This window comes from Moschus berezovskii, chromosome 14 (assembly GCF_049115385.1).
Source record: "Moschus berezovskii isolate FMDL1 chromosome 14, NW_MosBer_1.0, whole genome shotgun sequence".
Classification (NCBI taxonomy): Eukaryota; Metazoa; Chordata; class Mammalia; order Artiodactyla; family Moschidae; genus Moschus; species Moschus berezovskii.
Window position 1 is genome coordinate 56,182,031 of NC_142473.1, and position 26,529 is coordinate 56,208,559.

The 26,529-nt window shown below is 43.9% G+C and overlaps 1 protein-coding gene across 1 annotated transcript in view; it reads right to left on the bottom strand.

The window, feature by feature from the left end:
* FCHSD2 (FCH and double SH3 domains 2) overlaps positions 1 to 18,404 on the bottom strand; it is a 249,661-nt gene extending 231,257 nt beyond the window's left edge. The window contains exons 1-2 of the mRNA XM_055423620.2: positions 18,016 to 18,404; positions 16,200 to 16,297 (exon numbers count right to left, since the gene is read on the bottom strand). Of these exons, the coding sequence (XP_055279595.2) occupies positions 16,200 to 16,297; positions 18,016 to 18,036 (119 nt within the window). The 5' untranslated portion in view covers positions 18,037 to 18,404. The remainder of the gene's footprint in view (positions 1 to 16,199; positions 16,298 to 18,015) is intronic.
* Between the last annotated feature and the right edge of the window lie 8,125 nt (positions 18,405 to 26,529).

Genomic DNA, 26,529 nt, shown 5'->3' on the forward strand with positions numbered 1-26,529 from the left:
GCTATTAAGAAAAAAAAAGTAAAGACACATGTATATGGGAAAAACATGTACATTAATGTTCCCAGAAGGCTTATTCATAATAGCCAAAAGTGAAACAACCCAAATGTCCATCAACTGATGAATGGATAAATGAAATGTGGTATATCCTAGAAATAAAAGCAAAAATAAACAAAGGGGATATAAACAAACTTACAAGCTTTTGCACAGCAAAGGAAATGTATACAAAATGAAAGACCACCTACAGAATGGTGAGAAATATTTCCCAGAGAGAAAATATTTGCAAATGCTGTGATGAAAAAGGGTGTAATTCCCAAAATATACAAATAGCTCAAACAGCTCAATATCAAAAAAACAAAAAAATCAAAAACTGGACAGAAGACCTAAACAGACATTTCTCCAAAGAAGACATATAGATGGCCAACAAGCATATGGAAAGATGCTCAACAATGTTGACTATTAGAGAAATACAAATCAAAACTACAATGAGGTATCACTTCACACTGGTCAGAATGGCTATCATCAAAAGCCTACAAATAATAATGCTGGAGAGGATGTGGAGAAAAGGGAACACTTCACAACACTTCAAACTGTTGGTGGAAATGTAAATTGATACAGCTGCTATGGAAAACAGTATGGCAGTTCCACAAAAAACTAAAAGCAGAGCTACCATACGACCTAGCAATCCCACTTGCAGGCAAACATCCAAAGAAAACTCTTAATTTGAAAAGATACATGCACCTAAATGATCACAACAGCACTAAATGCCCATCAACAAATGAATGGATAAAGCAGATATGGCATATAAATAAAATGGAATCTTTCAGTTATAAAAAAGAATGAAAAATGCCATTTCAGCAACATGGATGGACTTGAAGATTATTGTAAGTAAAATCTGACAGAGAAAGGCAAATATCGTATGATATCACTTATATAAGAAAACTAAAAAATGATACAAATGAACTTATTTACAAAACATAAACAGAGGACACAGAAAACAGAGTTACCAAAGGGGAAAAAGGGCTGAGAGCGAAAAATTAGGAGTGTTAACAGGTACTCACTACTATATACAAAATAGATAAACGGGACTTCCCGTGGTCCAGTGGTTAAGAATCCACCCTGTAATGAAGGAGACCCGGGTTCAATTCCTGGTCAGGGAACTATGATCCCAAATGCAGCAGAGCAACTAACCCCATGCACAACCCCATCCACAACTACTGAGCCCAAAAGCTCTAGAGCCTGCTCAACACAACTAAAGAGCCTGTGTCCTGCAACTACTGAGCCCTCGAGTCACAACTAGACAGTCCATGTGCCATAACGAAAGATCACACATGGCGCAACAAAGACCCCATGTGTAGCCACTAAAACTTGATGCAGCCAAGTAAATAAATAAAATTATAAAAAATAAAGCAGATAAACAAAAAGGTCCTACTATATAGCAAAGGGAACTATATTCAACATCCTGTGATGGAAAATAATCTGAAAAGACTACACACACACACATATATATGCATATGTATATATATATATAACTGAATCACTTTGCTATACAGTACAACATTGTAAACCAACTACACTTCAATTTTAATAAACTGTCAAGCCAGCACGGAGAAGGCAATAGCAAGCCACTCCAGTACTATTGCCTAGAAAATCCCATGGATGGAGGAACCTGGTAGGCTGCAGTCCGTGGGATCGCTAAGGGTCGGACACGACTGAGCGACTTCACTTTCACTTTTCACTTTCACACATTGGAGAAGGAAATGGCAACCCACTCCAGTGTTCTTGCCTGGAGACGGGGGAGCCTGGTGGGCTTCCGTCTATGGGGTCACACAGAGTTGGACACCACTGAAGTGACTTAGCAGCAGCAGCAGCAGCAAGCCACCAATCATTACCCAGGAACTATACCCTCCAAATGACTATACGATGAAATTTTCACATAAAACGAAACTAAATTGTCACCAGCAGACCTGAACTTCAAGATACGCTAAATGGAAATGCAATTTAAACCACAATGAGCTATCACGTTACACTTTTTATTAGTCTGGTGCAAAACTAATTGCAGTTTTACACTGCTGAACTTTGTCATTTAGTATTGGAATACATTCTTAAACAAATGTGGTTATGTTATATATAATTTTAATGTGCATTTCTTGCTTTATGTTTTTTGCTAGTGAATTATTACTTGCTATTTACTTTATATGCATTTTAGACTATGGAAATGATGTTAAACAAAAAGCAAATTTGAGTGATTTTCTTATTCAAGTTCAAAATGGGTCATAAAACAACGGAGACAACGCACAATATTAATACATTTGGCCCAGGAACTGCTAATTAACATACAGTGCAGTGGTGGTTCAAGAAGTTTTGCAAAGGAGATGAGAGCCTTGAAGCTGAGGAGCATAGTGGCTGACCACCAAAAGCTGACAACAATCAGCAGACTGTTGATCACTGAAGCTGATCCTCTTATAGCTACACAAGAATTTGCCCATGAACTCAATATCTACCATTCCATGGTCATTCAGCATTGGAAGCAAACTGGAAAGATGAAAAAGCTAGATAAGTAGGTACCTCATGAGCTGATCGCAAATTAAAATCATTGTTTTGAAGTGTCATCTTCTCTTATTCTATGCAACAACAAAGAACCATTTCTCAATCGGTGGTTATTTGCGACAAAGAGTGGATTTTTATGTGACAACCAGCTCAGTGAATGGACCGAAAATAGGCTCCAAAGAACTTCCCAATGCCAAACGTGCACCAAAAAAAAAGGTCATGGTCACTGGAGGTCTGCTGCCAGTCTGATCTACTACAGCTCTCTGAATCCTGGTGAAACCATTACATCGGAAAAGTATGCTCAGCAAATTGATGAGATGCACCGAAAACTGCAACGCCTGCAGCCAGCATTGGTCAACAGAAAGGGACCCATTCTCCACAATGCCCAACTGCACGTTGCACAACCAACACTTCAAAAGTTGAACAAACTGGGCTACAAAGCCCATCTGCCATATTCACCTGACCTCTCTCCAACTGACTACCACTTCTTCAAGCATCCCAACAACTTTTTGCAGGCAAAATGCTTCCACAACCAGCAGGAGGCAGAAAATGCTATCCAAGAGTTCATCAAATCCCAAGGCATGTATTTTTAAACTACAGACATAAATAGACTTATTTCTCATTGGCAAAAATGTGTTGATTGTAATGGTTCTTATTTTGATTAATAAATATATGTCTGCGTCGAGTTATATTCCTATTTTGATTAATAAAGATATGTCTGCATCTAGTTATAATGATTTAAAACTCATTGTCCGAAACCACAATTACTTTTCACCAATCTAGTAATATTAACTCAAGATAAACAATGATAGATTAAAAATGCACGGTGTAACATCTAAAACCACCACCTGAGAAACAGACAGGTTATAGCTAAAATTGCTAGAGAAGAAAATGGAATACCTAAAATATTCAGTTAGGTCAACAGAGCTGAGAAAACTACTATATGAAATACCTCTACAGTATAACAGACGAAAAGAATTCCCCAATGAGAAATTTGGCTAATAATGCAAAATACATTTTACCATAGAAACAATATGTTAAATGATGACTATGATATAAAACCTCTGAATAAAGTTAACTAAAATAAAATTTGAGCCTGGGCATGAAACTAATTACCCAATGTTTGCTTGTTTGAAGACAAAACAATTAAAAAACACAGAAAGAAAGGAACACAGTAGCACACAAAGCCTGTTTCTCCAACTGTGAATTATAACCTGCTTCACATCAGTCATTTCACAAACAGAAGTTTGTGAATCAAGTGTTCTTAGTATTTGGTATATATTAGAAATAAACTGTAAAGTCTATTAATGATGAAAATAACTTCACTAAATACTAATTAAAGGCCAAAAATGAAAAAATAAAATAAAAAGGAGGCCAAAAATGACATTTTATCATCAACTAATATAAATTCTTACAGTATAGTATCTCTAACAGACATGCAATAAAATATTTACCAATACTGGACTTCCCTGGTGGTACAGTAGAAAGAAATCCGTCAGCCAAGACAAGGGACACAGGTTCAATCCCCGGCCTGGGAAGATTCCACATGCTGAGGAACTAGGCCCACGTGCCACAACTACTGAGCCTGAATGCTGCAAATACTGAAGCCCATGCACCTACAGCCTGTGCTCTGCAACAAGAGAAACCACCACAATGACAAGCCCGTGCCCTTCAATGAAGAGTAGTCCCAACTCGTCACAACTAGAGAAAGCTCATGACCAGCAACGAAGACACAGCGCAACCAAAAAATTAAATAAATAAATGCTACATTGACACTTACTGATAGAGCTTAAAAAAAAAAACATTTATTTTTTTTTACCAATACTGAATCATTTAGTTATAGTTTTAAGAGTATATAATATTCACATAGTTCCAAGTTCAAACTTACACAGAAAGGTATACAATAAAAAGTCTAAGGGACTTCCCCAATCGTCCCCTCACAATGCAGGGGGCACTGGTTCAATCCCATTGGAGAACTAAGGTCCCACATGCTGTGGGGTATAGCCAAAAAAAATTTATTTTTAGAAGTCTCTGCCTCTCATCTCCTTCTCCAGCCACTAGTGGGGGGTTCAGTTCAGTTCAGTTCAGTCGCTCAGTCATGTCCGACTCCCTGCGACCCCTGTGGGGTAATCAACACTAAAATATAATCAAGGGGTATACATTCCCAGTTGTTTCCTGTGGGACTACAGATGTGGTAACACTTTTCTTTAACACCAGAAATAACATTTTCTTTTTGAATTGGGATTACTCACAAAACAGAAAACATCCAGATGACAAGATACTCGCACATGAATGCCAAAAATGAGATCAAATGGAATGTTAAAGTATAACCAAGAATATTATGAAGAAACAATAAAATAAAATATCAGCTAATATTCTATTAAGTTAGTCCTGACCACACATAGTCAAGGCTATGGTTTTTTCCGTGGTCATGTATGGATGTGAGAGTTGGGCTGTGAAGAAAGCTGATTGCCGAAGAATTGATGCTTTTGAACTGTGGTGCTGGAGAAGATTCTTGAGAGTCCCTTGGGCTGCAAGGAGATGCAACCAGTCCATTCTAAAAGAGATCAATCCTGGGTGTTCATTGGAAGGACTGATGCTGAAGCTGAAACTCCAATACTTTGGCCACCTCATGCGAAGAGTGGACTCACTGGAAAAGACTCTGATGCTGGGAGGGATTGCGGGCAGGAGGAGAAGGGGACAACAGAATGAGATGGCTGGATGGCATCACTGACTTGATGGACATGAGTTTGAGTGAATTCCGGGAGTTGGTGATGGACAGGGAGGCCTGGCATGCTGTGATTCATGGGGTCGCAAAGAGTCGGACACAACTGAGCGACTGAACTGAACTGAACTGACCAACACATGACGGGAAATCTGCAGCAATGGAACAAAGGAGGTGGTTGCAAGTTTCTGTGCCTACTTCCCAAATTAGTCACTCAAGAGTCAACAGCACAAACCAGACTTACAAACTAACTCCTGCTTATGCATCAGATCATTCCTGAAGACTGATACCAACAAACAACATCTGTGAGATTCAAATGGGCATTCGAAGAATTTACAGACAAACATCAACTTAGCACCACAGGCCTCCTCAGGTAAAAGCCTTCATACTTTATACATTCAAGACTGAATTGCCAATCCTCAATTATTAACAGGTTAATTACTCAGCTAGGAGTAATTCAAGCTCATATTTGTCCTTCCCAGCTTTCAGTTTAGCCACTTTACTACTTATTAATGCTTTCACCTGAGAAGTAAAAGGACTTCAGCAAAAATGATACTACCTGGAGGGTCCTTACACCATGACTTCCCCAAATTATCAGAAGGCCAAAAGTGGCAAGCTAATTAACCACTCCTGTGTTTTTAAGAGGAGAATCCTAAGAGGCCACTGGCCTACTGGCCCATTACTTACAGTAAATGCAAAAACCTGCTCCTGACCTAAGTCAGTGAACTTCAAAGGAATTGAAAGGAGGAGATACAAATGGTTTCTAAAGAATCTCTTATTCCTAATCTTCTTGGAACAACTGGAATTCTAGCTGTATCTTTCATAATCTAAATCAACATATCTTTTACACTTTTATGGGAACTACTAGGGGTAAACTAGAAATGGGTCCCTGTGGCAAACAGGGCAATAAGTAATGTGGAAAAGCTGTGTTAGTGCCACCAATATCTATTTCTTACTGGCAAGGACCACTTCTCCAAGAAGGTAATCACATTCCCAACCTCCTCTGCAGCTAGGCTGCAAGGGCATATGAAGCAAACTCAAGCAACAAGATAAAAGGGAAAGTCTTTTGGGAAAATTTCTGGTAGAAACTGGCTTCCCTCATAGAAGGAAAGGAGGGAAGGTAAGGAGAGAAATTTTGCAAAAGGAAAAATTGCACTTCCTCTTTTTCTACCTAATGCTGCTTCAGATTAGCATGCTTAGAATTGCATATGTCATCTGCAATCACAAGGGGAATCATTATCAACACACAGAAAGACAGAAGGTACCTAGGACTGCTGAACTTGGTGGAGGAAATTCTTGAGCATTACTTAACAGTTTATCCTTGAGGTTCATTACATTTTTTAATTCACAGGTTAACTTTTTACAGGATGAGTAAGTCAAAGACCATGATTTCTGAACTGATGTTCTTAATTACTTAACAAAATTACATTCCACTTGCATTGTTGAGCATCTACTATGTTCCATGCACTAGGCAAGGAAGCTTTTATGTGAGCTACTTTAATTATCAAAATAACCCCATAAGGTATTAAAATTATCATTGCTGATAAGAAACATGAGGCTCAGAGAAGTTTAAGTGACTTGTGCCCAAAGTAACATAATTAATAAAGATTAACAACTAGGATTCATAAACATGTTGTATATATCTCTAAGCCAGGGCTCATTCCAGTAGCTGTAATCAGCTACCCTACCACTCAGACCACCTTTACGATCTCCATAGTCATATAACTTTGGCTAAAAAGACCAAATCAAGGAAAATCACACATAGAGATTCTTCAGCACTTCTGTTCTTAACGCAAGTGGTGGGTAACTTTCATTATTACTCCTTAGTTTAATTCCATCTAAGTCTATTTAAAAAAAATTTTCCCTCTCATGATTTACTTCATCTTCAAATTCGAATTTGAAAGAATTAGATTTACTTCATCTTTAAATTCTAATTTGAAAGAATTAGATTGAGAAACAATAATATTTGCTGAATGAACAAAAGAGACCAGGGTCCAGAACCTGACTTGAGACTTCCAATTTTCATTATCTATAACTCCACTGATTACAAGTCACACTGTGTTACACTAGGAAAAAATGCCCCCATTTAAATTGATACAGTGCTGTATCACAACTTTACTTATTAAAAGAGCTCTTTTAAACTTTATTAGACTTTTAGCATACATTGCTCCTGTGCATAATTTTTAAAAGGTAAAAGGAATAAATTGTCACACTCAGGCTCAAATTCTTCTGAATCACTTTTTTAAATCAGTCATTACTGTTTTTCCACACAATATCATCTTCTGTGCCATGAAAAGCCTGGGTGATCCAACATTTGTATTCAAACCATATCTCTGGGATTTTCTTCCAAGCCTGCTGAAAACTACTCTGCAAGTTCTGTGCATGAAGAGACAACAACCACATCACAAACAAAAGCAACTATAAGATAGATCCAGATTTTAGAAATGTAATAATGTAAAAATATATGCTTATGAGAATTAATAAAACACAGTAAATACAGATACCCAGTGGGAACCTGCTGTATGACTCAGGGAGCTCAAACTGGTGTTCTATTACAACCGAGAGAAATGGGATGGGGTGGAAAGGACATGCAAGAGGGAAGGGACACATGTATACCTATGGCTGATTCATACTGATGTATGGCAGAAATCAACACAACACTGAAAAGAGACTATCCTTCAATTAAAAATAAATTAAAACTAAATTTTAAAAAAACCACAATAACTTACTTTGTTATCTTGCATAAGACAACATCCTGAAGCTACCAATGGTGAACATCTACCAGGCTTGGTGTTTTACCTATCTTGTTTAACTCTTTCAGTTCAGTTCAGTTCAGTCGCTCAGTCGTGTCGAGCAGCAAAAAGTTAGGCATTAACCTTATTTTACATACATGAAATATGAGGCTCAGAGAACTTAGTAATTTGTCCTAGATGATCCAGCTAATAAGTGGCAGAGCTGGGTTTCAATCTGGTCTATCGTCAAACTTCTTACTCTTTTATACCACTTCAGTGGTTCTCAAAATTTAGAGCACATAAGAATCACCTCAGAGTGGGAAAAATACTGCATATATTTGCAAATCATATAGCTGATAAGATAAATGTATAAAGAACTTTTACGGGACTTCCCTGGCGGCCCAGTGGTTAAGAATCTGCTTTCCAATGCAGGGAACATGAGTTCGATACCTGGTTGAGGAACTAAGATCCCACATGCCATGGGGCAACTAAGCCTTCACGCCATTACTAAAGAGCCCACGTGCCACAACTAGAGACGCACACATGACAATTAAGACGCAGCAGAGCCAAAAAAAGAACTCTCACAACTCAACAGGAAAAAGACAATCCAATTTAAAAATGGGCAAAGGATTTGAACAGCCATTTCTCCAAAGAAGACTTGCAAATAGCCAATCAGTTCAGTTCAGTTCAGTTCAGTCGCTCAGTCGTGTCCGACTCTCCGTGACCCCATGAATCACAGCACGCCAGGCCTCCCTGTCCATCACCAACTCCCGGAGTTCACTCAAACTCATGTCCACGGAGTCGGTGATGCCATCCAGCCATCTCATTCTCCGTCGTCCCCTTCTCCTCCCGCCCCCAACCTTTCCCAGCATCAGAGTCTTTTCCAGTGAGTCAACTCGTCGCATGAGGTGGCCAAAGTATTGCAGCTTCAGCTTTAGCATCAGTCACTCCAATGAACATCCAGGATTGATCTCCTCTAGAATGGACTGGTTAGATCTCCTTGCAGTATAAGGGACTCTCAAGAGTCTTCTCCAACACAATAGCCAATAAACACACACAAAAGCGCTCAACATCATAACCTATTAGGGAAATGCAAATCAAAGCCACAATATGATACCACTTCACACCTAATAACGGCTTCCCTGGTGGTTCTGTGGTAAAGAATCGGTCTGCCAGGCAGGAGACTTGGGTTGGATCGATCCCCGGAGAAGGAAAGGCCAAACCACTCCAGTATTCTTGCCTGAAAATTTCCAAGGACAGAGGAGCCTGGCGGGCTACAGTACATGGGGCCACAAAGAGTCAGACATGACTTAGGAACTAAGCAACAGCAATCGCACCTACTAGAATGACTATAATCAAAAGACAGACAATAATAAACATTGGTAAAATGTATAGAAACTGGACCCTTCATACATTATAGCTAGCAGGAATATAAAATGGTATAGTCACTTTGGAAAACAATTTCACAGTTCCTCAAAAAGTTAAATATAGAGTTACCTCATGACTCAGCAATTCCACTACTAGGTATATACCCAAGAGAAATGAAAACATAAGTCCACAGAAAAATTTGCTCATAATAGCAAAAAAGTCCATCAACTGATGAACAGATTAAAAGAATGTAGTAGACCCACACAATGGAATATTATCCTGCCATGATAAAGGAATGAAGTACTGATGCCATAACATGGATAAACCTTGAAAATATTATGCTAAGTAAAAGCTGAAGACCACATATTGTATGATTCCATTTATACAGATTTTACTTCAACAGAGAGAGAACGTAATTGCTTAAGGCTGGATAAGGTGATGGGAAACTGAAATTCACTCAGTCGTGTCCGACTCTTTGTGACCCCAGGGACTATACAGTCCGTGGGATTCTCCAGGCTAGGATACTGGAGTGGGTAGACTTTCCCTTCTCCAGGGGATCTTCCCAACCCAGGAATCGAACCCAGGTCTCCTGCATTGCGGGCAGCTTTTTTTACCAGCTGAGCCACAAGGGAAGGTGATGGGAAGTGACTGCTAATAAGTAGTTTCTTCAAAGGAGACCAAAAACGTTCTGAAATATAATGGTGGTTGTATAACCCTGCTGCTGCTGCTGCTAAGTCGCTTCAGTCGTGTCCGACTCTGTCCGACCTCACAGACGGCAACCCACCAGGCTCCCCCGTCCCTGGGATTCTCCAGGCAAGAACATTGGAGTGGGTGTATAACCCTATGAATATACCAAAAAAAAAAAAAAAAAACCCACTCTGAATGGGTTAATTGTACAGCAAGTGAATTACATCTCAATAAAAACCCTCTAGGGATTTCCCTAGAGGTCCAAAGGTTAAGACTCTGCTTTCCAGTGCAGGGGGCACAGGTTTGGTCCCTGTTTGGGGAACTAAGGGTGTGGCTAAAACTTAAAATGCTTCAGGGTGTGGCTAAAAATTAAAAACTAAACAACTGTCAGAAGAATTATCATAAATAATACTAGGTGCCAGAAGACAATAAACTTCAAAAACAATTCTTAAATAAATAAAATTTTAAAACTCCTACCCTTCTTACTTAACTTATATGCAGAGTACATCATGTGAAATGCCAGGCTGGATGAAACACAAGCTGGAATCAAGATTGCCGGGAGAAATATCAATAACCTCAGATATGCAGATGACACCACCCTTATGGCAGAAAGCGAACAGGAACTAAAGAGTCTCTTGATGAAGGTGAAAGAGGAGAGTGAAAAAGCTGGCTTAAAACTCAACATTCAAAAAATTAAGATCATGGTATCTGGTCCCATCACTTCATGGCAAATAGATGGGGGAAAAAATAGAAAATGACAGACTTTATCTTCTTGGGCTCCAAAATCACTGTGGACAGTGACTGCAACCATGAAATTAAAAGATGTTCCCTCCTTGGAAGGAAAGCTATAACAAACCTAGATGGTGTATTAAAAAACAAAGACATTACTTTACTGACAAAGGTCCATCTAGTCAAAGCTATGGTTTTTCCAGTAGTCATGTACCGATGTGAGACTTGGATCATAAAGAAGGCTGAGTGTCAAAGAATTGATGCTTTTGAACTGTGGTGTTGGAGAAGACTCTTGAGAGTCCCTTGGACTTCAAGGAGATCAAACCAATCAATCCTAAATGAAATCAATCCCGAATATTTACTGGAAGGACTGATGTTGAAGCTCTAATACTTTGGCCACGTGATATAAAGAGCTAACTCATTAGAAAAGATCCTGATGCTGGGAAAGATTGAAGGCAGGAGGAAAAGGGGGCAACAGAGGACAAGATGGTTGGAAGGCATCATCTACTCGATGGACATGAGTTTTGAGCAAGCTCCAGAAGACAGTGTGGCACAGAGAAGCCTGGCATGCTGCAGTCCATGGAGTCCCAAAGAATCGGAAACAAATGAGCCCGTGAACAACAGACAAGACCAGATTACTTCTGCGTGCTAAGTCGATTCAGCCGTATCCAACTCTGTACGACCCTATGGACTGCAGCCTGCCAGGCTCCTCTACCCATGGGATTCTCCAGGCAAGAATACTGAAGTGGGTAGAGTCCATCTCAATATGATTTAGTTCCTATCAACTGTGCTTTGGTTTCCATTTTCATCTATAAAATCAACAAATACCATAGTATCCACCTGACTCTAAAATTCTAAGATTTTTAAAATATTATATAACAACCTAAAAATGTCTGCTAAGAAGGCAGTTCTTTATATTCTGGGTCTCTTCAAAGAACTTTCTTTACTGACTGGAGTTAGCACATCATTAGTATAAACAAGAAATACATTATATTAATAAACAACACATAGGCTGTAGGATTCAGAAACTTACTTATACATGGCCTTAGAAAGCAAATAGAGAATAAATAATAAGCTAAAAAGAAAGTAAAGTGTGCTTGTCTACTGCTGACAGCAAAAGTCAACAGGAAACACTTCAGCATAAAATCTCCCCAAAGCATGGAATGTCCCTGATTAACAACAAATGAGTTATCTTTCCTTCTCATACTTCACTCCCAATACACCAGCTTCCACACGCACCCCTGGAGCAAATAAACTGAAGAAGGGGAGGAGAGCAATGGGAAAAAAACACGATACAATAATCGGCCTCCTTTCAAAATTCTACAAGGTGAGAGGCGTGGGCAACTAGCCATGGTTGGTGGTAATAGTGGTTTAGTCACTAAGTTGTGTCTGACTCTCTATGACCCCATGGATTGTAGTCCACCAGGCTCCTCTATCCATGGGATTTCCCCAGGCAAGAATACTGGAGTGGGTTGTCATTTCCTTCTCCAGGGGATCTTCCGCACCCAGGGATCAAACATGCAGACCCATGTATCCTGCACTACAGGCAGATTCTTTCACTGCTAAGGCACCAGGGAAGCTACAACCTTTCACTGCTGAGGCACCAGGGAAGCTACAACCCAGGATAAAATTTTCCTATTTACAGTTTAATGTGTTGTGGACTTTTTTCTTAAATCTTTTTAAAGTCACAAAAATTTTTCTTCTGTCTACTCCTTTATGTTAAAAATCAGAGCTATCTGAATTTGGGGAGAGTAAATTCATAGTAATTTAAACTGAGTATAACACTGGTGGGGGATGCATCAGTGAGGAGGAGAGATATTTGTGGGATTTTAGGGAAGAAGGTGGTGGTGAGAGCCTCAAAAAAGGAAAAGCAGGCAAGATCCTTTACAACAAAATACATATAAAAATCCAAGCTCAGAGATTTCTAATGAATTTTTAAAAGGTTATTCTACTTGCTAAGACAGACCAGAAAAGCCAGACCACCTTCTCCTCAAGCAATAAAAGTTATGACTATTGAGAATAGACAATTTTAAACTTCCAATTCAGCATTACCATTAGGGAGAAAAAAGCAAATCAGAAATCTAAAGTTATGTTTTAGAAGGCAATATAATATTCTCACAACTATATAAGAATGAAGGGATTCATCTCATTTATTTAATACAAAGGAGAACACACTCCTTTAAAATATAAAGAATCCCATTAATCCTTGGTGCACCAACAATCGCTGTATTTGCATATTATATATAAACACATATATACTCTGGCTTCCTAGGTGGCTCAGTAGTAAAGAATTCTCCTGCCAATGCAGGAGACTCTGGTTCAATCCCTGGGTCAGGAAGATTCCCTGGAGGACATGGCAACCCACTCCAGTATTCTTACCTAGAAAATCCCATGGACAGAGGAACCTGGTGGGTTACAGTCCACGGGGTCACAAAGAACGTGCACACACACAGATATACTCAACATCAAATACCCACAGTACAATTTAAAATGCCTACATGAGTCAAATTAAAAAACAAGCTCAATGACACCACCTATTGTTGTTACTAAGTTGCATCCAACTCCTTTGCGACCCCATGGACTGTAGACAATCAGGCTCCTCTGTGCATGGGATTTCCAAGGCAAGAATACTGGAGTGGGTTGTCATTCCCTTCTCCAGGGGATCTTCCGGACCCAGGAAGTGAATGCGCATCTCCTGTATTGACAAGCAGATTATTTACCACTGAACCACCCAGGAAGACCCAACACCACCTATAGCTCCCTATAAATAGAGCTTATAAAATATATCACCTAAAAACTAATAAACTGCACTTAAATATAACCAGTTACATCCACTTAACAATTCTGCCAGCTTAAACAAAAAGTACAAATTTACAAACCCGAGTAAGACTTAGCCTATGACTTCAAGGTATTCACATGATGGGGGAAGACAGAAGCATGTGCAAATCAAAATCATTTTAGATCACAGAGAAGAGCAAACTCACAAACTTAAATGGTAACCAGAATTTGCCAGATGAAAACCAGGAGGGTGCAAACAAAGGCATGAATGTAGAGAACACAATTAGATAACAAGAAGTCCTGAGTGGCCAAGCCAGAGGATTAAGAAGGAAGGATAAATGGGCATGAAATGGTAGTAACTAAGTCAGGAAAACGGAGCTTGTAGCTTACAGCTGGGTTGCAAAGGGCTACATATGCTATAACAAAGTGTTTGGTCTTTATTCAGAAGACCACAGAGAACCTCAAATATAATTGTTATTAGAAAGTTAACTGATGACAATGTGGAAAACAGATTTAAACTGAGATTGGGAGAAGATTAGAAGATATGAGAATACAACCTTGATAGTATATTAAAAAGCAGAGACATTACTTTGCCGACCAAGGTCCGTCTAGTCAAGGCAATGGTTTTTCCTGTGGTCATGTATGGATGTGAGAGTTGGACTGTGAAGAAAGCTGATCGCCGAAGAATCGATGCTTTTGAACTGTGGTGTTGGAGAAGACTCTTGAGAGTCCCTTATACTGCAAGGAGATCCAACCAGTCCATTCTAAAGAGAGTCCCTTATACTGCAAGGAGATCCAACCAGTCCATTCTAAAGGAGATCAATCCTGGATGTTCATTGGAGGGACTGATGCTAAAGCTGAAACTCCAATACTTTGGCCACCTCATGAGACGAGTTGACTCACTGGAAAAGACTCTGATGCTGGGAAAGGTTGGGGGCGGGAGGAGAAGGGGACGACGGAGAATGAGATGGCTGGATGGCATCACCGATTCTGTGGACATGAGTTTGAGTGAACTCCGGGAGTCGGTGATGGACAGGGAGGCCTGGCGTGCTGTGATTCATGGGGTCGCGGAGAGTCGGACACGACTGAGCGACTGAACTGAACTGAACTGAAAGTAATAATTAGGATATTACCGCAACAATGCAAGTGAAATGTAACGAAGTCAGGAATAATACAAACAACTAAACAGTAGCAGCGGGAGCAACAATCTATGCCAACTTAGCAGCACTATGTGTCCATCTAGTTGACCATAAGTCAAGGAAGAGGCAATAGGGGAAATAGAGAAAAGAATGCAAACAAGAAGTCTTTAGAATACAACCAAAAGGACAATGACTACTGACTATTCATACCCCACAGAGGAACTTTACTTACAAACTAAGTCCGCCTTCCTAAACTGCTAAAATATAAAATGACTTAGTTCACTTAATAGTTGTTACAAACTTAATTTTAACCATATGAAAAATTTCAGGTATCTTGCACAGGAATTATTTAAGTCTAAAAATATCCCTGTGGCCATAAGAAAAGCAAAGAAACAAATACAGAACTGAAATAGAGTAGTTTTCACCTGAAACTAACACAACATTGTTACTCACCTATACGCCAATGCAAAAATAAATGTTAAAAAAAAAAACGTAGTTTCCAGTCATAAAACAATGATCTTGGTATATCCAAGTTTGGATGAGTCTAAATTAATATGGCTTAGTTAGAAACCCTGAAAAGATACGTAAATAGTAGAAATATTCATAAACACTACCTAAATTAAATATGGGAGGGGAAAAAAAGGAACTATCAAATAAAAATCTTTGTCTACGAACAATTCAGCTACCTGAACACAAAATTATGACAACATGTAGTTGGTATTTTTCATGAAATCAACAGGAAAAAAATCTGATGAGGCTTACAGACCCAATTTCAACTTAATAAATACATTAATAGAGGGAAATAAGAATGGCAGCTACTGTTTCAACATGCAAATCAACCTTTACAAAAATATGTTTGCTGAACTGTCAGTTTGTATTACAGAACTGCTAAAACACTGGTGTTTCTTTCAATAAAATGAGTCATGATTACCTCTATAAAGAAAGTTACTGACTTTCACAATGCTAGCAAGATGTCTTATCTTTTCAATTCAAAGTTAGCTGATTGTGGCCACAGGTTAAGTTTAACAATAAAATCCGATAAACACATGTCCCACTAAATTTAATGTTCAAACTTATATTTATCATGTTCTAATAATCATCTGAGGTTGACTGGCTCACCCCCAGATATTAATCATTAACCAGGTGTCAGTTTAAAATTCCATGTGAAATCGTTAAGGTCAATAAACGCAGAAAGGTCAATTTACTAGAAGGATTAAATAAGAATTTCCATTTCACTGTTTATATAATTTGATAAATTTGTAAGAATTTTTTTTTTTCATAAAAGTATGTGAACCTTATAGGTTTCTCCACTGAAGGAAAAAAAGTTTGTATTGTGTTAGTTCCAGTTACAATTTCTAGCTGAGTTAAAGCTCTAACAGCCTTAAAGCAGGAAATCCAAAAGGAAATTCCATCATCAGTTCCTGGGGCTTGGTAACTCAAAGGTTCTTTGAAACAGAGATACAGAAGTTCTCCAACTATTTACTATAACCTTACCTCATATCTTCAAGCAAATCACATTCTGCTTGATGTTTGGCTTGAAGTTTTGTCATCTGTTCAACTTGAATGTTTTTCAGTTCCTGTGTAACTTTCACCTGAAATATACCATATATTTATAAGGGCTTACCGCAACTTTAAAAAAATTATTTAAGGAAAATATGTAACACTTGTCAGAATATATAACTGCTACTTGCCTCTCCCCTGAGGACCACAATCCTGTTATTAGCCACCTAATTTTGTTTACTGCAGATACTTAATTTTAACAACTAGCCAAAATAACCTGAAGCAGAAGCTAAATGAAAGTACATGAGTATAAAAATTACAGATTAAAGAGGTGCAAAATAAACTGCCAGTCGTTTCATTTCATGTACAATACCTATCTAGGTCTTCTTAGAGCTTTAAGAGTCTTCTATTTCTTCCAAATAGAATTCAAAGGTAATAACCATCAGGAGAGGTGAGCAGAGCATAGATGGGAGAAGGGAACATAAGAATGCCTAATATCTAATGACTGAAATTTACAGAATCATGAAATTATATGCATCCATCAACTACATAAATTATTCTATAATGGCTAAGAGAAGCACACTCTCAGGATGACGCCCTTGCTGACAGCACATCAAATCACAATCTCTTGTTCACAAAGAAGAAAGCAAAAGTGACCTTCCAGCATATGCAGTGCTTTTAAGCCACCCCAGCAAGCTGGTTCCCGTGGCGTTTCCACTTCAAACAGAACAGTAAATGCAAATCGGCCAGTGCCTCGCCCGCCAGGCCGGGATTCAGGTTACAGTGGGCCTGGAACCCTCGCCGCCACCGGAGCAGGGCTACCGGAGGGCTATGTGTGAAAAGAAAAAGACTCACTTGGAGAACCCAGGTGAGAAACAGAAAAAAAGAGGGAGCAGACACGAGTGAGTTAGGCATTCACCAAATGTTTGCCCACAAGGGGAGGACAGAACAGCCTCCTCCGCCCAGCACCCTGAGTAGACACTCAGTAACCATCTGCAAGACTGAAACGACAAGGACACAGCCTCGGTTCCTGGGGAAAAAACTGGGGAAGAGGACACTGAAACAGTTCTGGAAGGGTTGAAGCTGCTGACAAGCCCGGAGCACTCGTCACTCCCACCCCAAGCCGAGATCGCGGCGAACACGCCACGCACCGCCCGGTTCTCTCTCTCTCCTGGGAACAGAATCACCACCTTCCTCTCCCCCTTGTCAGAGGGGCGGGGCAGGAACAGGGAAGAGAAAGGCAGGACCGTTCAATGCTTAATTTCTTGTTTTCCCCTGGGGTGGGGTGGCTATTGCGACTTCTTTTCGGTCGCCCGGTGGGGAAAGCGGGCCAAATCTTAAGGCGAGGCTGGTAACAAATGTCCTGTAAATTGGCAAATGCGCGAGGGTGGCAACAAGCGAGAGGGGCTCAAACCTGGTGCAGACTAAACAATCAAACAAACATAAGGCTCTGCAAAGCTGCAGGGGCTCCCCCACCTCCCCTCGGTGCAGTCCCGGAGAAAGCACTTTGCAGAGAGCAGCACTGCCATGCGCGCTCACACACACACACTCGAAACTCTTGTGAAATGTCTAGGGTTGGGGGGTGGTCTCCTGTGCGGTGGAGGGGACGAGCCACGGTCGCCCCTCAGCCGCGAAGGCACCAAACACGCGCGTCCCCCTCCAGGAACCGGCGGCAAGTGAGTGACAAGCCCGAGACGACGACGGTCACGGCCCCCTGCGCAAAGGGGGAGGGGGCGCCGCGGGCGCCCCAGCCGTGTTCCTTGTACGCATCCCCGCCCAAAACCTCAAAGACCCCCAGCTGCATCCTCACCTTCCTCGGCGGCGGCTGCATGATGCTGAAGGGACATCAATCCTCCTCCCACGGCGGCGTAAGTGAGGCGAGGAAAAGGAGGGTCGAGAGAACAGGGCCGCCCCAGGAGCGGGCGTGTGCTTGTATGTGTGTGTGTGTGTGTGTGTATAAGGAGAGCCTGAGAACGAGGACTCGCCCGGGAAGCTGCAAGGCCGGCGGGTGGCAGGAGAACCCGGGTCGGAGGGTGAGTGTGAAGAGAAGGAGGAGGAGCCCCGGGAAGGCCTGGGCTCGGGCGGCCCGGGGGGCGTGTGAGGCAAGGAGGCGGAGACCGCGAGGGGGCGGGGGCCCGGCTGCGGGGGCGCAGGGTCTCCCAGAGCCTCTGGAGCAGCAGCCCTGTCGTCCCGTCCCCTGCCCTCCGCGCCCCCCCACCCGCCGCCGGCTCCGCGGTTCCTCACACGCGGCCCTCCCACCCCCACCCAAGCAGCCCGACCCTCTCGGCCCGGCCCCCGGAGGTGGTAGGCGGCGCCGCGCTCTGTGCTTCGGTTCCTCCACTCAGGCCGCGGGAATTTCCGGCCCCAGCGCGCGGCGCAGCGCCCCACTCCGGCGGCGGCGAGGACAGCTTAGGCCACAGCCGGGCTCGAGGGGCCGGGCCAGGCTTCTGGGAGGGAGCGCGGCCGCGGCTCGGGGCTCCGTATCGCGGCGGGGAACGGAGGGAGCTAACGGATCGGTCGGCGAATGAGCGGGGTAACAACGCTGTCGCAGCCCGGAAATCCCCCCCGTTCTCTCCGAGAATGGCACGTTCCAAACGCCTCCTGTCCTCCCTCCCCCACAGTGGGAGCCGGCCGGGGGCTTCCCGCGCGCTTTCCCGCCTGCCTGCCGCGGTGCGCGCCTCCGGCGGGGGCGCGCACGTGGGCGGGAGAGGGCTCTGCGCCGACGCACGCGCGCAGGCCGCCGTCTTCTGACGCCCACTCGGTCGTGTGGTGTGTGTTAGTGTGTATTAGTTACAATGTTGCGGTAGCGGGGGCAGGCAGCATGCCTATTTTTTTGCGGGAGCAGCAGAGTGCCTTTTTTGCTTCATGGTCCTCCAACACCTCTACCCTCTTATGCAGAGGAGCCTGGCGGGCCAAGGCACCTAGGAGCAAGCGTGGACAAGTCCTTTCGCAGCGGGCCCGGGTGCCTGGCTTGGGTGAGGGCGAGGGCGACTAGTTGCCCTGAAAAGGAAAAATCGGTCGTCTGCTACAGGGCGTCCAAATCAAAGAGCGTGAGGTCGTTAAGGCCAGGACCCACCCCATCCCCCATTTCACAGATGAAAGGCCAGAGGAATGGAGACTTTATGAAGGTTACACAGCAGGACTAGAATCTCTGGGTAACTAAGTGTTCTCTAGGGTACAGAGAGATAGGTGCAGGTGATAATCAAGAGGAAAAGTAAAGGAGGCTCCAGGGGCAGTGGAGGAAGCTCTTGAATGAGAGTCAGGACCTCAGGTGCCAGCCCACTCTGGGTGCCAGTCCACTCTGCCTGTGCCTAGCTGTTTGGGTGAGCTTAGGCTTCCTCACTGGAAAAGAGTCTGATGCTAGGAGGGATTGGGGGTGGGAGGAGACGGGGACGACAGAGAATGAGATAGCTGGATGGCATCACCGACTCGATGGACATGAGTTTGAGTGAACTCCGGGAGTTGGTGATAGACAGGGAGGCCTGGAGTGCTGTAATTCATGGGGTCGCAAAGAGTCGGACACGACTGAGCGACTGAACTGAACTGAGGCTTCCTCATCTCCTAACGAGGATGCTCTGGTCTGCTCCCTGGACTCCGTCTTCCTCCTCTATCCAGACCATCTGGTGTAGGGGTATCAGCCTCCCTTGAAGTCCTTAGAGAAATGAAAAACACCTCTTCCAGAACCATAGGGATGTGTGGAGGGTGAATTAGAATGCCCCAGTTTATCAGAAATTGGGGTCTCAAACACCTGTTCTCAGAAGGGGTCAGGCAAAAAAGGAAAGTGAGTGAAGCCTGGAGAGACCCAAATAACTTGACCAAAGCCTCTTGGCCAGCTATTAGGGAGATGGAACAACCTAGATTGTTTACATCGTTAGCCTAGATTCTTGAATAGGAAGTTGATAGAATCAAAGCTATGCTTTAGTCAGATTAACCTGCATAGGAATTGGAAGACTAGGCTTGCTAAAAAGTGAACCTTTTATCAGAGTCCTTAATTAGTATCTGGGAAGGCCTGGGACAAGGGAACAAGTGGGTGGAAGCCCAGCTCCCTGACCTCTGTGGGGCTAGCCGCTAGTGCCTAGGGTGGAGGTAGCCAGGCTGGGCTTTAGTCTCAGTTCCACCAGCAGTTCATTGTGAGGCCTTGACCTAGTCATTTCATCTCTTTCAACCTGTATTTCCTCACTTGTAGAATGGACATCTAAAACCAGCCTCACAGGCTCATTATATTAAACAAAATTTCTCTTACCACAGAGCCTCTCGTATAGTGCTTAATACATGCTGGCTGATTCATCATTTATCCAAAAAGTATTTGCTAAGGTCCTGCTTTGTGCCAAGCCTTGGAAGAGACACTGGGGACAGAAGGGTGAACCAGGAAGAATCAGCCTGGGCCTTCACTGTGGCTGAGTTCCAAACTAACCATTCCATGAATGATGCTGGGCTAGTGGGGAGGGAGGAGCAACTGCTTGCCCAGATGCAGTGTCCTGCACACAAAAGGTTACAGGAGAAGGAAATGGCAACCCACTCCAGTGTTCTTGCCTGGAGAATCCCAGGGACAGCGGAGCCTGGTGGGCTGCCGTCTATGGGGTCGCACAGAGTCGGACACAACTGAAGCGACGCAGCAGCAGCAGCAGCCTGGTCCAGAAATTATCCTCCTTTCACCTCTCTTTATTGGAAGTGAGCACTAGGCATATAAAGGTGCTGGATGTTGGGAAATTTGGGATCCAGCCTCTATCACTGATCTGCTAAGCCTTCTCTAGGCCTTGATCCACAATTTCAGAGTAAGGTAAGTGAATGAGCCTGGAACCTAGTAAGCTCTTCACAGCTCAAGTCAAACCCTGGGACTTGACTTTATGGATTGAGGAGGGTACTCTCCACCTGATTTGCCCTTTTCTGAAGCCAGGAATGGCACTGACTTTCTGGAATGATTTCCTTTACAGATGTTGTAAGAAGCTAAGAGGCAACACCAGATGGGCTTACTTGCTAACTGCTTTCTCAAAAATGTGGTTTCTTTTAAAATGTATTTAATATTTACCAAGTGCCTTTTCCCAACCCCAAACTTTTATATTACTTTTCCAAGCTAATCTTCACTATCATCCTATGAGAGAGTGGTGTTTTCTTCATTTTACAAACGAGGAACCAGAGGCTCGGTGAAGATAAGTGACTTGCCCTGAAGTGATGGGTTTGGGACCAGAACTCAGTTCTCCTGTTTGCCTCTATGTGTGCTCAGCCACTCAGTCGTGTCCGACTCTATGACCCTATGGACTGTAGCCTGCCAGGCTCCTCTGTCCTTGGGATTTCCCAGGCAGGAATGCTGGAGTGGGTAGCTATTTCCTTCTCCAGAGGATCTTCTGAACCCAGGCATCAAACTCCCATCTCGTGCTTTGGCAGGTGGATTCTTTACCACTGCACCACCTGAGGTTGCCTCTATGAGAAGTGTTCAAAGGAATTGGGAGAGTTCACCCAGGGAAAAAAGCAGACTAGGGAGGGTACAATCCATATGTTCCAGACTCCACAGGGATAGAGAAAGAGATTTCTATAACATGTAAGCCTGGCTAAAATGTCCCCTTTGAACCAGGCTGGGGACTTCCAGAGCCTTGCTCCTGCGATGCAGGCAAGCACTCTGTTACAGTCAGATCTCTTGAGATTCTTTGAGGGAAATGCCACAGAACTTTCCCATGGCCCTGGAGACAGAACTGGTACAGGTCTCAGCTGCATCTAAAGAAGGAGGTTTTCCAGGCAGAGTGGCCCCTGGAGGGAGTGAGCTCCTCCGTCCCTGTGACAGTGCAACCAGGTGCTGGCTCCCTTCCATCGAGGAGGCCACAGATGGGATGCTTACCCTGGGAAGGAATTAATAATAGCTACCATTTATTTTGCCTCTTCCATGTTTCAAGCTCTGAACTAAGCATATTATTTTCATTGGTTCTAACCCTCACAACAACCCCTAGCAGTACATATGACCCATTTCACAGATTTCACAAACTGAGGCCCAGAAGTAAAATGACATACCCGGGGTCACACAGGACAGGAGAGCCAGGCCTGGCCCCTGACTACCTCTGGCTCTAAAGCTGTGGTTTCCCTTCAGCATGCCTGCAGCTATATAGTCTCCTGGAAGGAATGTGATTCTAAGTTTAAGTCAGAGCCAGGACTGAAAGTTGGCCTGGTACAGATATAAGAGTAGGCATTGAAAGATGAGCTATTCTAGTATTCCACAGGACTCCCAGGAGAAACCTCAGGTAAAGTATGCAGCAGCACTTGAGCATGGCTAGCATCTAACAGCACCCCACCTCACCCATCCCAGCACCCCAGAATGGACACCCATGACAGATTGGTACTCCATTCAAGGCTTTCTCCAGAGAAGGTGGCCAGCATCCCATCTGCCCATTCTGCACCAAGGCACCCCTTGCTGTAGTGGGGATTCAAAGCCTCCTCTACTCCCTTCCCTGCTTTGTCATTATCCCCCACTCACATTGTTGCAGACTGCTCAGGACTACCTATCTGCCCATCCAGATGCCAGCTATCTCCTGCCAGAGCCCCGCACCCCGCCCCTGCAAGCCGACTTGGGGATGCTGTTGCAGACAATGCAGTCTGTGAACCCCACCCCCATTCACCTCCTTTCTACCCTAATCACCTTTCCCCCTCTATCTCCAGCTCACACACTGTTTTTTGCTCCTGCCTGAGGTATCTCTCACACAGGCCTCTGTTAAGCTTGATGTGGAAATGAGCCTGTCTCCTCCACAGCTCTCAGACAGAGAATCACAGCCCACTGGAGTGAGGCTTCAAAATCAGTAGCCACAAGAAGAGGGCAGAGGCTCTTCCTAGGGCACAAAGTGAGTCTGTGGCAGAAATAGATCTTAGATTCTATCCAGCGTCAACAAGCCCCTTATTCTGGGCTCAGTTGTAAGCATCTATCTGGGGTAGACTCCAGGCCCTGTACTCCAGCAGCCTGCAATCTCAACACATGAACCAAAGGTATAGCAGTAAGGTCAGGACATGCAGGTCAGCCCAGGAGAGTCAGGTAACAGGGATGTAAGGCCAGAGGTGAGTCCCTGAGAGGCAGGCACTGGGGTAGGGAATTACATGCTCTGTCGGTGCCCCTGTCAAGGAGTATTACAGCTCGGGGTGGAGGTGAGGGGACAGTCCCAAGGCTATAATAGGAGCTAACCATCACATGATTTTGACATCAAGAGGCAGGAAGCCACAGATCTAGTCCTATCTCTACCAGGCACTTGCTGAGTGTGACCTTTAACACATTGCAGATTCTGTCCTGTGTTCCTCCTAGGTGGGTGGGTGCAGATCCAATGAAATAACAGGTACATGATCTGTAAAGGGCTGGGGAGCTATGTAAGCAAGTGACTACCCAACCTGGGATACATTAAGGAAGGCTGAATGACTGCCATGTGGGATGCTGATCAGGGCTTCCCCCTGGGAGCTGCACTGTGATTACAACTCTGAAGCTGGACCAATGGGTACAGCTGGACCAATGGGTAAAACAGGTTTGGGTGGACAGCACAGGGACTTGGGGTCAGCAAACCTGGGTCAGATGTCCAGCTCCTCCTCTCCCTAGCTTTGGGTTCTTGACCAAGTCCTCAAACCCCTTTTAAACCGAGTTCCCTTGTCCATAAAAGGAGAATAATGATTTGTTGCAGGGTTGTGATGGGAATTAAATGGGGATGTTTATATAAAATGCCTACAACATACTGGCCTACAAATATGAGTTTCCTCTGTGCGTGCATGTGTTTTCCTTCAGCTTCCTTGCATTTTCATTCTGGTTTTGTTTGCAAGTTTAAAAAAATAATAATAAAACACAAAAAGAGGAATTCCCATGGGAGGAGGTTGAGCCCAGCTACAGTCTTGGTTTTGCCCTGACTCACTGTGAGGACCTGGGAAGTCCCTGCCCTCCCTCAGCCTTCATTTCCTCTTCTGTGACACTGGGGCTTCCCAGCCTGGAAGGCATGGGATGCTACCCATCTGGGAGCCTCTTTCATGGAGAAGACCCTCCAGGCTGAGCTGGGGGTTGGGGGGTCAGGCAGGGACCAGGGGAGAGAGTTGTTATGGGGGAGGGACAGCTCTGTAACCACTGTGCACTGACCTGTGGAGGGAGCAGACCCTATTCAGCTTAGGAAGCCTGCTCCTTACTTTCCCACAGCTTGCCTAGTTAATACCAAAACAGAACATGCTTGCCTGCTCCCTGCTGGGGTAAGGGGTGGGCTGTAAGCCAAAATGAGTGTCCTGGAGGGCTGGCAGAGGCCCTGGCATCCTGCCTTCTCTCTGGGCACCCAACCTTTGCCTGTCTGCAACACATCCATCCACACACCAGCGTACTGTGGCATGGGTGAGCTGAGCACCACTCTCAACCAAAGTTGGCCCAGTGTATGGAGAGAAGCTTCCCCAGGACCTGTACTCCCTCTCTGGTTTTCAGCCCTCCTAAATGGACAGCTCCAATCCCTAAACCCATCTGTCTTCCCAGTCCAGCCTTGGCCCCACGATGGGATCTAATTCTTGCCATGTTGCTGCGGGCAGTGCACGTGGCATCAGAATGCTGAGAGCTGCTGTCAGTTGCTATGAGAGGGAATTCCCTGGCTCAGGAAAGCTCTTCCAGCGGAAGGGAGCAGGTGGTGAGTCTCCCTGAAGAGACAGACACCGCCAACACTGTAGGCAGAGCCAATCCTGGGGTAAGAAGCATCAAATCCACCACCCCTGCCTTCTCTGATGCTTATCTACACTGGGCACAGTAATAATAGCTCATACTTTATAATAGCTACTATATGTCAGCACGTCACATAAATAATTAATTTAATTCTCACAACAACTTTGAAGTAGATAATATTATTGGCCACATTTTATCCTGCATTCGCTAAGGGTAATGCAAACTAAGATTTGTACCCAATTAATCAAGACTCCAGGGTCTGTGCTCTTAACTGATATGCAAATCTGCCAGCAGAAGATGGTATTTCCTATGAAACCCAGTTCCAAATTTGGAATCTGGCAAGATGCTTGCCCTAGTATCCTGGAATCTAAGTGTTTTTCACAGACTTGCCTCAGCTGAGAATCACCTAAGAGTGCTTGTTTAAAGCACAGTACCTTCATCCCCTCCCTGAGGATTCAGAAATCTTTGTGTGGGAAGAGAAGCAGTGCCTGACATGTGGAAATTGCCCATAAATATTTGTTAGATGAATGAATGCCCCTGCCTTGTCTGAGCCTATTCCCGTCTCTAAAATGAGGTTACAGTTACCCACCCAGCCTCATCTCAAAGTGTGGCTGTGTGTTGAGCCACTCTGTGTATCTGCACAAGCTTTGCTTGGGTGTGAGGAGTTGTTTACAAGCACATTGGCCTGGCCCCTCATGATAGCTGTAATAATAATAGCTAATATTTCTTACACGCTGATGGAGTACCAGGCACAGCCCTGAGGGCTTTGACTATATTAACTCATTGATTCTCACAACACCAATTATCCTGACTTTAAGGATGGGAAGGGCTTCCCTGATAGCTCAGTTGGTAAAGAGTCTGCCTGCAATGTGGGAGACCTGGGTTCGAACCCTGGGTTGGGAAGATCCCCTAGAGAAGGGAAAGGCTACCCACTCCAGTATTCTGGCCTGGAGAATTCCATGGACTGTATAGTCAATGGGGTCGCAAAGAGTCGAACACAACTGAGTAACTTTCACTTCACTAAAGGTGGGAAAACAGAAGTTCAGAGAGGTTAAGTAACTTCCCCATGATCACACAGTTAGAAGCAGGATTGCAACTCCGGTATCCAGATGATTAACGACTCTATCCTCGTTTCTGGCCTCACCCAACCTCTTCTCTCGAAAACTGGGCTACCAAACTTTTAGAGCAAATGTAGTATTCAGTTCAGTTCAGTTCAGTTCAGTTCAGTCGCTCAGTCGTGTCCGACTCTCCGCGACCCCATGAATCACAGCACGCCAGGCCTCCCTGTCCATCACCAACTCCCGGAGTACACTCAAACTCATGTCCACAGAGTCGGTGATGCCATCCAGCCATCTCATTCTCCGTCGTCCCCTTCTCCTCCCGCCCCCAACCTTTCCCAGCATCAGAGTCTTTTCCAGTGAGTCAACTCGTCGCATGAGGTGGCCAAAGTATTGCAGTTTCAGCTTTAGCATCAGTCCCTCCAATGAACACCCAGGATTGATCTCTTTAGAATGGACTGGTTGGATCTCCTTGCAGTATAAGGGACTCTCAAGAGTCTTCTCCAACACCACAGTTCAAAAGCATCGATTCTTCGGCGATCAGCCTTCTTCACAGTCCAACTCTCACATCCATACATGACCACGGGAAAAACCATTGCCTTGACTAGACAGACCTTGGTTG